General features: G+C 39.5%; 3 protein-coding genes across 3 annotated transcripts; all 3 read left to right on the top strand.

Annotated features, from left to right (window-relative positions):
* The first annotated feature begins 4 nt into the window (after window positions 1-4).
* On the top strand, window positions 5-1138 carry LOC134815315 (WASH complex subunit 3-like). Its single transcript, XM_063823833.1, has 3 exons — window positions 5-175; window positions 313-622; window positions 888-1138. Exons 1-3 carry the CDS (start codon window positions 68-70, stop codon window positions 1100-1102), a joined length of 633 nt encoding a protein of 210 aa, XP_063679903.1. The 5' UTR covers window positions 5-67; the 3' UTR covers window positions 1103-1138.
* A 964-nt stretch (window positions 1139-2102) lies between these two features.
* LOC134815543 (uncharacterized) lies at window positions 2103-3239 on the top strand. Its single transcript, XM_063824084.1, has 3 exons — window positions 2103-2162; window positions 2450-3126; window positions 3222-3239. The coding sequence occupies exons 1-3, from the start codon at window positions 2138-2140 to the stop codon at window positions 3237-3239; spliced, it is 720 nt and encodes a 239-aa protein (XP_063680154.1). The 5' UTR covers window positions 2103-2137.
* Window positions 3240-3255: 16 nt separating this feature from the next.
* Window positions 3256-8467, top strand: LOC134815689 (uncharacterized). The gene is made up of 3 exons (XM_063824250.1): window positions 3256-6823; window positions 7023-7131; window positions 7294-8467. The coding sequence occupies exons 1-3, from the start codon at window positions 3298-3300 to the stop codon at window positions 7295-7297; spliced, it is 3639 nt and encodes a 1212-aa protein (XP_063680320.1). The 5' UTR covers window positions 3256-3297; the 3' UTR covers window positions 7298-8467.
* Window positions 8468-11902: the final 3435 nt, after the last annotated feature.

Raw genomic sequence — 11902 nt, 5'->3', positions numbered from 1 at the left:
CTTATAGGTACTAGGTAGAATGTGAAGTTTCCTCAAAACACGTGGTCCAGAACACGTGGCCAAGGTAATGGACGCAGATGGAGTCCCACTTGTGGGGCAGAGTCTGGACTTGAAGCTTCTAGAACCTTTACAGCACAAACGAACACTTGCTTATATCAACCATTTCATTATACAGGTTGGATATTGTAGTTTCATGTTTTAAACAGTGTATTATAGATACGTCGTATTGCTAAAGTTTTCCATTTCATTCTGTGCTGAATATAAACATAAATTCACTAAATTCACTAAATATTAACCTAGAGACTCCCCCAGATGACAGGACATTTGAACAGATTCGCGTGTCAAGCTGAGAGTAAACTAGCAGAGGTAGACCGCCGTACCCAACAAATCCAAACAACCCTCCTGTTATTAGAGGCTAAACTAGCCTCCATTCCTGAACTTGAGGGGGTCAAGCTAGAGGAAGCTGTTAGCAAGGATAACAACACAGCAGTCCCAGTTGAACAGACGGTACAGTCAGCTCCTGTTGTACCTGCTGATAAGATAGAGGAAGAGAATGAGCAGCCCGCTGCTGCTGCTGCTGCTGCTGCTGCTGCTGCTGCTGCTGCTGCTGAACCAGCTCCAGGTATACTTTATTCAGCTCTACTTGTTTCTTGTAACTATTTAACTAACTATGTAACTAATTGAGTATTGGTGCTATCTGACTGAGAAGTTCCTAACTGGACCATGTATATATAACCCTAACCCTATATCGTGTATGGTAGATATGTGCGTAGCACTTTATGTTGTACTGGGAAAATATCAAAAGGATTTGACGTCCTTTTATCACTGACTTGCTTAATTTTCCCGCTTATTTAAGTTAGTGACCTTCAGTATCTCTCCCATTTCAGAATACACACCAGTCAGCAAAGATCCACGGTATGCAAAATATTTCAAGATGGTGCACATGGGAATACCTCCCGCGGCTCTGCATTCCAAAATGAGAATGGAAGGTTTAGACCCGATATATCTAGATAATCCTGACCAGCCTGCTCCACCCAACTCGGGCGAAGTGGCTGCTGATACGGACTCAGACTCTGATGGTAGCAGCTATGACAGCGATTGAAAAATGTTTGCAAATAGGAAAATATCTTGGTTTGTAAAGATCACACGTGACAAATTTAACCATCAATAAGAGGTGTTTTTTACCTTCAGGCTCTACTTTAGCGGGTTTATGTGTTGCTCTGTTGAAGTGTCACGTGTCAAATCAAACGAGTACATTCTTATCTCTGTTCATTCTGCTGTTAACACTTTAGAATTTTCTAGATTTTCGAGTTTGTTGTTTAGTAGGGCCTTGTTTGTTGTTTTAACTTAATTTTATTCGTTTTTTATGGATTTTTAATGACGTTTTGAGGTTGTGTTTGTAGAATCTATTTCGATTGATGTCTCAGATTTATTTTGTTTATTTTCGTAGCTCGTAGCAGCGGGACTGCTTTGAATGATCTTTTGTTTAAGTGATTTATCCCATTTACTGTTATAATGGTTTTTTCAGCAGATTGTTCGTGTATGTTACTGACTTCTGTATAATTGGTATAATGTGTCATCGGTCAACGTGGTATTCTGTCCAGAAGGCCCTAGAAATGTTATTAAGTTAACTTGTGCAAGCGCATTTTCTCTCCTATTGCTAGTTTTAAGAACATTTTTCCTTGCTAGATAGGCCACGGCTTGAACTTTGTTGATCAAAAAATGACGCGCGCATTGCGCGTCTTAGAATTCTACTCCAATTATTAATTCTGCTTCATGGCAAAATCCGGTTGCTGATTTCTCTGTCATGCACTTGTTTTATCATTTAGTCAAGTAAACTGTTCACTGGAGTGACTGACTATAATGTAAATTATAAGCAGAGTTATAAATATGAAGCTGCGGGCATGTGCCCTGTTAGATTAAGTCTCCTTGGTTACATACGGATAATTCTGTATATTTGGCTTGACTTTGGAAAGGGTTAAAGTTAACCTTGCCTATTAGATCACAATATCGTATAGAATAATGTTAGCGTATCGGTGGAAATTATGTCATTCAATTAATAATAATATACTTAGCTGATTCACTGACATGCCTACTTCAGCAAGGGAAATATGGCGTGAAAGATTTGACTCAGAAGATGGAAACATGCCCTGAAAACTTTGGTAAGTGAAACTTTCGCTGTCATATTATAATCATGATAATATACTGCAGTTAAACTGAAGTCATATAATATACTGCAGTTGAACTGAAGTCGTCGGAAAACCTGTTCCGAAGTTTATTTCGTATTAGAGGATACCGTCTGATCGCGAGAGAAAAATAAATGGTGTGTCATTCTATTGTCGAGTGTGTTGTCACGGCCGTGCGAACCAATTATCTCATTTTGAATTAAGTACGAGATTGCAGATATCTGTAGATATTCAATTTGAAACTGAAATTTTGCTCTTTTCAGGAGTAAACATTAAAGAAGAGATAGTTGATGCTCCTCCTCCGGTAGTGATAAAGCCTGAACCTTGTAGTCCTGAACAATGTTCACGTGTTCACCCCCCTGCTACCTCAACCACTCTCCCTGAGACTCAGAACTCATCTCGACCTGTTGGCAGGTTCAATCCTTCTAAAGTAGCCAGGAACTTGAACAAGACTGTCGATCTAACCAGCTATCAGTATGGACTGTACTCGTTCTTTGCAGAGGGGAATGATACTAGAGAGTTTGATGCACCCCACTTTGACCCGCACTATGGGGAGACAGACATGAAGGATCCGGGCCTGCTGGCACGAGCTAAGAGATATTTTGAAAGTTTGAGACAAGAGCAGTGTGAGGATATGGATGAGTTCCACATGAGAGAGCAGAGCACCAGTTCAACGCGAGAACATCGTCCCATGTACCAACGCAAGAGAAAGAAAATGCAAAGTCTTGTGGTTCTTGTGCCGAAGATCCGGATAAGTCACAACATCCAGGAGTTTCTGAGAAAAAGGTATCCTCCCGACAGTAATCGAGCTGCCAGATGGGCCGCCAGAAAAAAGTGTAGAAGTACAAGTCCCGATGCTACCCTGCAGGAGGAGAAGCTCCAAGAATTCATGACTCAGTTTCAGTCTGGTACCTCGCACGGGATATCACGACCATACTCAGTTTCTCAAAGGGTGGCCAGACTCGACTCTTACTCTCGACCTCCGTCTTCGTGTTCTTCGCAGCAATCCACCTCAACATCTCAGGATTTAACAAGCAATCCTCGGTGCTTTGAGCAAGAGATTAATTATCCTACTTTTAGTAATCAAGATCAAGTCAACAGAAACCCTTATATGGCTCCGACGATCAAACCAGAGCCGATGGATTATGAGGACATGTCAGTCAATCCAAACCCCCTTCTGGCCGTGAAACGAGAAATGATGGATTGTGATCACCACAACGCTCTTATTAAATCAGAGCCTGTAGAATGCTCCGAATCTGACTGTGTCAGAAATCACCCTGAACCAATATTAAGCACTGATTCTGAACAATACTCATCAGCTCCTTGCTTTCAACAGAGGGGTGCATTGACGCGTCCAGCTGAGCTATCCACATCAATCCATCCTCCTTCACAAAGTAGTGAAAATATCACACCTAATATTCCAAATACTGAGGAACCATCGCCCATCAGCGAAGAAGAATCCAGAAAGCGGAAAAAGAAGAAACATAAAAGGCCGTGCATTCCTTTTTCCATAAAACATGAGCCTGTCGATGAGACATCATCTGAAATCAATTTGTCTTCTGTATCGCTTAATATACCATTTAAAGTCAGTAGATCTGATGAAAATACTGATACAGCGACCGAGGACATCGTTCATCCGACATCCCACATTGAGGAAGAGGCGAGGAAGCAAAAGACGAAAAAACATAAAAAGCCATGCATTCCATTTGCGATTAAAACAGAGCCTGTCGATGAAACATATGCTGAAACCAATTCGTCTCCAATTATTCCTGCCACCGATTCGCCGAAAGTCAATAAACCCGTTTTAAAGGAATCATCTGACACAGCACCTGAAACTATTGTCCAGCCAGAAACATTAAAAATAAAGCAAGAGCATTTAGAGCCTGATCAGATGCTGATGGTGGAGATATTCAGAAAACGTGTCAAAAAGTTAAAGCAGATAGAGGTGCAACCTTTAGTGGCAGTGAAAGAGGAACCTGTTGATTTTGAGGATATCTCCGTGATAAAAGAGGAGCCCGTAGAAGGAACCCTCCTGTACATCAAACCAAAAACCTCGGTACAACAAACCAACGCTAAGAAGACGCTGAAGTACGTATACGGCAGGAGAATGCAAGGTCGGGCCCGGATGTCTGCATCTCATCCCCGAGGGAGAACCTCTCTCGACGTCATGGAGGAATCAGAGTTCGATAGTGCAGCAAAGTTGAACACACCTTTCTCCCCTCCTAAATCAGCCTGGTCTAAAATCACACCGACTGTGAACAAGGCTGATGAGTCAGATGAAGAGGCGGAGGAAAACCGAGGCCTGACTGCTCAGATAGACAGACTTATCGAGGCAGGAAACATACAGACACTTGATGATACTGAGACCATGTACAAACTGTTTGCCTCCACAATCAAGGACATCCCAGACCCTCAAGCTAATGTGTTCAATATCGTGTTGGAAAGGTTCAAGGAAAGCAAAGCTTTTGAAAAATCCTTGAAATCAGCTGAAGAAAACAATAAAAACAAGCCCCAAGCTGAAAGCCCCGATGAAGAAGCTACCAAAATGTCTGTCCTACGCACACTGTTTCCAATGAGTGACCAAGAGATATATAATCAAGGACTTGCTGTTGTAGGAGAAACAAAACCCCCTGAGGAGTTTGAACTTCCCACCGTTAAAGTGGAAGAATTAGAACAAGGAGGAAATGAAGGAGTTTCTAAGGATGGAGTGTTTTCTTCGGAGTCAGCACTACAACCCGATATTGCAGATACTTTGATAAAAAGTCCTGGAATGCAGGCTGATAATTCTGATTTGCTTGTGAACACGGATAAAAGTTTTGATAACGTATCTGAAAATAACGTATCTGAAAATGCGACCCTAATGAAGAAGGTCGTGGCTAGCATTGAACCGAGCCAGAGTGTCAGTGTCCCACAGGATGTCCCTCCTACTTCTGACTTTAGTCGTATTAGCCCCATAAGGATACGGAATTCTCTGGAACGGTTTAACATCAAGCCGAACATTGTGAAGACTAGCACAGCCAACCATTTCCAATCTGACCTACCTGCTACTTCCACCTCAGACTTCGAGCACAGACCAGCTCCCTTGTACATAGATGCTTTCTCTGAAACACGTCGAGGAAGCGATGAGAAGATAAGGGTAGTTGACGAGACCTCAGAAGATTTTAAGGAGAGTGGTAAAGGGAGTGGAGGTTACAAGTCAGATGAAAGACGACCCACCTCCGCGTCCCGTCAAAAAGGAGACATGTCGGTTGCAGAGAGGTTGTTTGATGAGATGCTAGCTGATGAACAAACTGTATTCCCGACACAGGAACCCACCTACATGGAACCCTTTCCACGGAATGATTCTTTGTTTGCGAACACCTCGCTGAATGACTTCATCAAGGCTCCTCTTAGTTCGAACGAACACCTTGTTAAACCGAAACCAAGTTACGTTAGGATGAACTACCACGACAGTTCAGAGTCTGTGGACACATTTAAACCTCCCACCGTCCTCTTCAGTTCCAAACCTGACGACCTCACTCCCAAGGAAAACCCTGAGTGGAACCAGTGGAGACGCCAGCACGAGAGTTTCGAACAATTTCAGAGCTCCTCCTGGGCTATTGACGAGCAGTCAAACTCGTGGAGTCCCCAGCATTCTATATACGATCAGTATCTGGAGCCTCCCAGCTCCTCTGCTCCTTTTGAAGATCAACAGAAGGACTCCAGTAGAATGAACTGTTTTGAGAATAACCCTCTGTCTCCCTGGATGGATGGTAGACGTCTGTCAATGCAGAGCACCTTCCCGATAGTAGAGCGTAACGAGTCAGGTCAGGAGATTGTGAGGATTCCTGTGGAGCAACGCACGGTCCAGACCCAGTTCCCTAACCACAGCAAACACTGTTCTGCTATAGAGGTCTCAACTCCCGTCCTAGTCTTCATCGTGCAGAGACAAGACAACGTGGTGGATATAGCCATCCAAACGGACATGTTCCCGCCCTACAGTCCCTTCCTCGACTACACAAACTCCCCACTCAGTTCAGTGCTGGTAGAACCACTCTTGAGCGCTAGAAAGGTATCCAGACCATCCCCTCGCACTCTCAGCAACGAGGATAACACTCGGGTAGCGCCCACTATCGAGCAGAGGACATGTCAGACTCAGTACCCGGCTAACAACTCCCTATACTCCCCCTTTGAACCGTCCGTCCCTTTCCAGGGATATCAGATCGTCAACAAGAAACCCACAGACTCCTTCTCCCAGACAGAGGGAGCTCCTCTCTTTCCGCCCTGGGTGGCTCCTGGCCGCTTCAGACGTCACCGTCCTGTCCTTGTGGAACCGCTCCCCAACATCGAGCCCATCGGGGAAAACGTCAGAACCATGCGGTCCTCTGATGCGTACAGCATTTTAATGGAGCAGATTAGGACCAGCAATGATCCTAGTTTTGATAAGTTTATGAACTCACAGCAGCAACCCAATGGAGTGGTTTCCAGGTTCAACAAGTATGCGTGTTATGCACCACAGGGAAACTCTCCTGAACTTCCTCTCACGGTCAAGAAGAACTATCCGAAGAAGAATGGGAATGTATGCAAAGGAAAACGGCCTGGTATCGAGTACAAAGAGGTTTCTCCTCAGCAAGTCCCTTCAGAACACTCAAACAGAGGTCCTTAGAACAGTTTATTCATTTTATTTAGTCGTTTAAAAAATAGTGTTATCGTTCAGACGTTAAATCTTTATCGAATCAGGAAGAACTTCCCTAAATGTAAAGATCCTTTCAAATTTAAACATAATCATCATAATATAATATACATATTTCGCAAGATTTCGCAGACTCTTTATTTGAATGAATTTGGTTATTTCAGGTCTGACGCCTTATCAGATATCAGTAAAGATAAGGAGAATGGGTCAAGTTGAAAACATTATCGGAAGACTCTCAACACCTAAAAAACGCAAATCACTCTCTCCAAAGAGGTTCGTACGTTGGACATAGAGGGAGCACATACAATATACATAAACAAATTTAGCTTGAAATCTTTAATCCTCAACATATGTGTATGTGGTAGTTTTGCATTACTGCTCATGTTTTTATTGTTTATAAGATAAACCTACGTAGTTACTATATTTTAATCTCAGGTGATGAGGATACAAATCTTTGGGATCGACCCTCAACAATTCCTCATTTCAAGTCTAGAGATATAAATCAGACACAACTCTCCAAGTTATGGTTCTAATAAAAAGCTTATCGGATCTGTCGTGTCACGTGACTGTAACGTAATAAAAACCGTTTAATATTTAGTCACGTGACACAGTGAAAACCATCACATCATGGAGTTCAATAAAAAACTGCAGAGAGTTGCCCAATTCTCAAATAACTAAAATTTCATCGTTAAGAAATACTCATTTTACGATCAGTAATAATGTCATGAACATTGAGATTCAGTTTCTACGGTATCGTAAAATTGTTAAGAAACGTACTTTTTAATCCACGAATAAGCCCTTGATGTGCAACATGGGCGTGGACTGTAGAACATGCTACGTTAGCTATGTAGACACTTTGAAATTTAAGTTTTATGAGTTGAAAGATTTGTTATCTGCTTGTTATTTGTGAATATTAATTAATTGCGATCAATCTTTTAAAATCGCACACAAAAGACGATTTGGCCGGACCTTCAGATCTGGATGTTGGTGGTGAGGTAACCCAACTAGTTCTCAGCATTGTCCAATCAGGACCCAGATTCACTGTCACGTACCAAAGTAAATATGGTTCACTTCCCCACCGGTATCTAGAACTATTATATATATTTTTAAGAGCGTTGAATGAGTCATTTTTCAAAATTATTGCCTGATTACTATTTGATATTCAAAGCTATCACTTTTAAATTTTAGATTTTCTTTAAGTTTGAAGCTGCTCTTGAATTTTAATCCCAAGTTCATCTGTTTGTTTGCTAATCCAATTAAAGCATTCCATTTCAATTATGGTATTTTGTCTAATCTAAGAATTCGATATATAGGATGAACGAATTTGTTCATTTTTGTGGCATCACAATTTAGATCGGACACCAAACCATGAAAGTAGCTATGTACTTGGAACCATTTTCTACAAGAACCCCAAAAAGCTGATGATCTCAATTATGGTTTCAATTTCTCAGAATAAAAATTAAATGTTTAAATTATTCTTGAGGCGGCTTTTAATTTTATGGGAGCCAATAATGATCAACAAGAGGAACAAACGTTTTAGTTAAATCTTAGATAAATGTGTTTATTATGTTCTGGTGTATTTCTTATAGTTGATATTATCTCATTCAGATTTCCCTAGTTTCATATATTGTGTATATGGACACGTTCATTTGAGTTTGAGGATATTGGTAAATATAAGTGACCCTATTAAAAGGCACAGTGTAGTTGACTTTGTCACACTATGAAATTACACAAACCGTTGATGGTTAGGATAATCGTTTCATCCTCTAGGCTAACTTTGTCACTTAACCATATCTTAATCAGGTGATAAGATATCGCTTAAATACAGCCGGCACGGAAATGGTTACATTGTCACACTATAAACATGTGACGGAGTAAATATGGACCCCTTGCTGCCGTTTTTGACCAAATTTTTGAGTGTCCAGTTGATTGGATGGGTACATATGACCATTACCTACATATTTGACGACTTTTTTTCGTTAGATGGTGCACTCAGGTTTACTCTGTCACACATTTAAGAAAACATGTGAAGAATGTTTAGGGCACCCTGATAATCAATGCTGAGTAGTGTAGGTTTATTTGATGGCCTGGAAGTGCTAGGAATTGTTATTATATCATATAGTCGTAAGGAATTAAAACACAGAAGGCACAAACAAGTTTACTTTGTCACATAATCTTGATGATATCTGAACATGTGTGAAATTAAACAAATAATGATATACCAGCTTAAGATTTCTCTTGGAGAATTTCTCTTTAGACTCTTAACTTGCGAACAAATTGAAGCAGCAAACTTTAGGCTAGAAACTTTATTGAATTGAAATAATCATTCCACGTAACAACGTCTTCTTCAGTTCTGTAATAAAATTGTTAAACATGTGTAAAAATTAACGACGGAAAGAAATTTAAAATAACATTAAAACAAAAACAGAGAAATAAAAGTTAAGAGTCTAAAGAGAAATTCTCCAAGAGAAATCAAGTTCAAATGCGACTCATAAATATAGCCCCCTTGAACTACTATACCAGCTTAAACCCCTTATATTACATACTATGGATCAAACAACACTGCTAGTACCACGCACCAGTCACATAAATCATTGTCGGGTGGCAATATGTTAAGTGTTAACAGTGTCACAATTAAACTACCGCAACATGGTCAAAAATAGGGTAATTTCGTCACAAAAAAATTATTATAGCTCTGTCAGCTCCTTGCTGGAAAAATAACTAGTTCATTGATGATAAAGTTACATAGTATTCTAATAGAAGTATAGCTCTTCAAAATAGGGGCAAGACATGTTTACTTTGTCACATCAGTTATTTTAAGAGTTAGGTAATCGTCATCAGATTAACAGATCTTTTTCGTTGTTTGGATCGATTAATATAGGCAATAAAGCATCCTATGCCAATTTTAACACACTATCTTGATATTTTTGGGGCAGGGAAAGTTAATTTTGTCACATTTTCAGCGTCTTTGACAAATTAATCTAAAATTGTTAAACTTGAGCCCTGATGTTCTAGACAATATTCTACCAATCGTTTCTGAAAGAATGCTGAATTCTAATAGAGTTATAGATCTTCAAAATAGGGGCAAGACATGTTTACTTTGTCACATCAGTTACTATTAGAGTTAGGTAATCGTCATCAGATTAACAGATCTTTTTCGTAGTTTGGATTGATTTATATAGGTAATAAAGCAGCCTATGCTAATTTTTACACACTATCTTGAAATTGTTGGGGCAGGAAAAGTCAATTTTGTCACATTTTTAGTGATTTTGACAAATTTAACCTAAAATTGTTAAACTTGAGCTCTGATGTTCTGGACAATATTCTACCGATTTTTGTCTGAAAGAATGTTGAATGCTATTGTAGAGATCCAGTTCGCATGTGTATTTTGAATTTTAATTTTAGTTTCTTAATAATTTTAGTTTTTGTAGAATTCACAGCTGTGCCAACTGATTCCAGACTGATTTCTTTACAGTACCTGATTCCATCTCCTGATTTTGGGACAAGAATTTGAATCTAGGACAATACAATAATAAATCCCCTTTAATCTCAAATCTTGAAATAGTGTTAAATTCTTTGAGAGAACTCAAGTGATTCAAACTTTGATCAAATAAGCGGAATCATTCTTTGAACAGCATGACACAGTACGATACCGAATAATTGACAAATGATTTATGAATGATTACGGCCAAAGCCCAGTTCTAGATAACGGAATTTAGGAGCTAGTTGTTCGATGATTTGAAATTGATTGATAAGCTGCAGACGCGAAGATAATGATATTGTATGCATGAAAATATGATTATTGTTGAGACTGGAACGCCCGAGGTTAGTACCGGAAAGCCCGAGGTTAATACCGGATGCCCGAGATTGATGTCGGAGGAATGATTACTAAGATAAGCGCGATAATTGGACGTGTTTATTTAAGCTGAATCAAGCAGCTCTAATCAGCACAGCCTCGTATTATTTTGAGAGAGTTTTGTCACTTCAAAGAAGTTCAACAGCTAGCTCCCATTTTCTTTACTGTTAAATATGCTACAATAGTTTAAATCAGTTTCATAACGTGCTCGTTTCTCTTAGTCCCCCTTAGTCTTGTCCAAGAAACCCTAAAGCGCACACTAATAGAGTCATAGAATATATAGATCTTCGAAATAGGGGCAAAAGCCAAAACATGTTTACTTTGTCACATGATCATCAGTTATTATAAGAGTTATTATAAGAGACTATTTCATTCTATAATCATTATTTGTAAACTATTTACGATTTCGTATCATTTTTTGTGACAATGTAAACACTGATCTTAACTTGCATCAACTACATTGTCATCAAAGTTTTCCCGCCTTTCAAACCAAAATCAGATATAAATAATTCGCCCAAAATTTAAAATTCCAAATATTGTGACGGAATTTACCTCATTTCCCAATAACCAAGTTCCTTTTTAGCTAACTATTCGAAACAACATATTTTAAAGGGCTATGATTGGTAGATCAACCATCAAATAATGAGTTAAAAGGTTTATGAGGACATCTCATAGTAGAATAGAGGTATGGTATTCTGAGTGTGACAAAGTTACCCAAATATTGCCTTGTAACCGTTCGATCCGTGCCCTTTAACCAATGTTGTATCATAATTGTTAGATTGACCTAATCTACTATATAAATATTTCAGACCAAGGAATGATAATTAGACAACTGCAGTTAACTAAGTCACACAAAATGTGACATTTGAACCATTATAGTGCCTAACAACAATAGATTTTCTTTCTGAGCAGTGCATATGGGAGTATGGGTTACGTGGCTAATGTTCAGAACTTCTGAACGTGCTAGGTTAATAGATGTCAAAATTAAGCCACTATCGTCGAAAACGCTATAATTTTTGTTTACCAATATCCTCAAACTCAAATGAACGTGTCCATATCGTTTTCAAGAGAAGCGCAGTAGAACTTCACAATTGGAAATACCAGATATATAAATTCATTAAGACACTTTATGATTAAACCGGCCGGCCTAATAATATAAGCTAATAGTATCGGGTTGCCATTTGCAAT

The sequence above is a fragment of the Bolinopsis microptera genome, chromosome 5 (genome assembly GCF_026151205.1).
Source record: "Bolinopsis microptera isolate Bmic1 chromosome 5, MBARI_Bmic_1.0, whole genome shotgun sequence".
Taxonomy (NCBI): domain Eukaryota; kingdom Metazoa; phylum Ctenophora; class Tentaculata; order Lobata; family Bolinopsidae; genus Bolinopsis; species Bolinopsis microptera.
Note: the sequence above shows the minus strand (reverse complement) of the source record. Positions and strands in the feature narration are given on the sequence as shown.

Coding starts and splice junctions, on each gene's coding strand:
- LOC134815315 (XM_063823833.1), top strand. CDS start 68: ATGGACGCAGATGGAGTCCCACTTGTGGGGCAGAGTCTGGACTTGAAG. Junction 176..312: donor TCAACCATTTCATTATACAG/GTTGGATATTGT, acceptor AGACTCCCCCAG/ATGACAGGACATTTGAACAG. Junction 623..887: donor TGCTGCTGAACCAGCTCCAG/GTATACTTTATT, acceptor CTCCCATTTCAG/AATACACACCAGTCAGCAAA.
- LOC134815543 (XM_063824084.1), top strand. CDS start 2,138: ATGGAAACATGCCCTGAAAACTTTG. Junction 2,163..2,449: donor AACATGCCCTGAAAACTTTG/GTAAGTGAAACT, acceptor TGCTCTTTTCAG/GAGTAAACATTAAAGAAGAG.
- LOC134815689 (XM_063824250.1), top strand. CDS start 3,298: ATGGCTCCGACGATCAAACCAGAGCCGATGGATTATGAGGACATGTCA. Junction 6,824..7,022: donor TTCAGAACACTCAAACAGAG/GTCCTTAGAACA, acceptor TGGTTATTTCAG/GTCTGACGCCTTATCAGATA.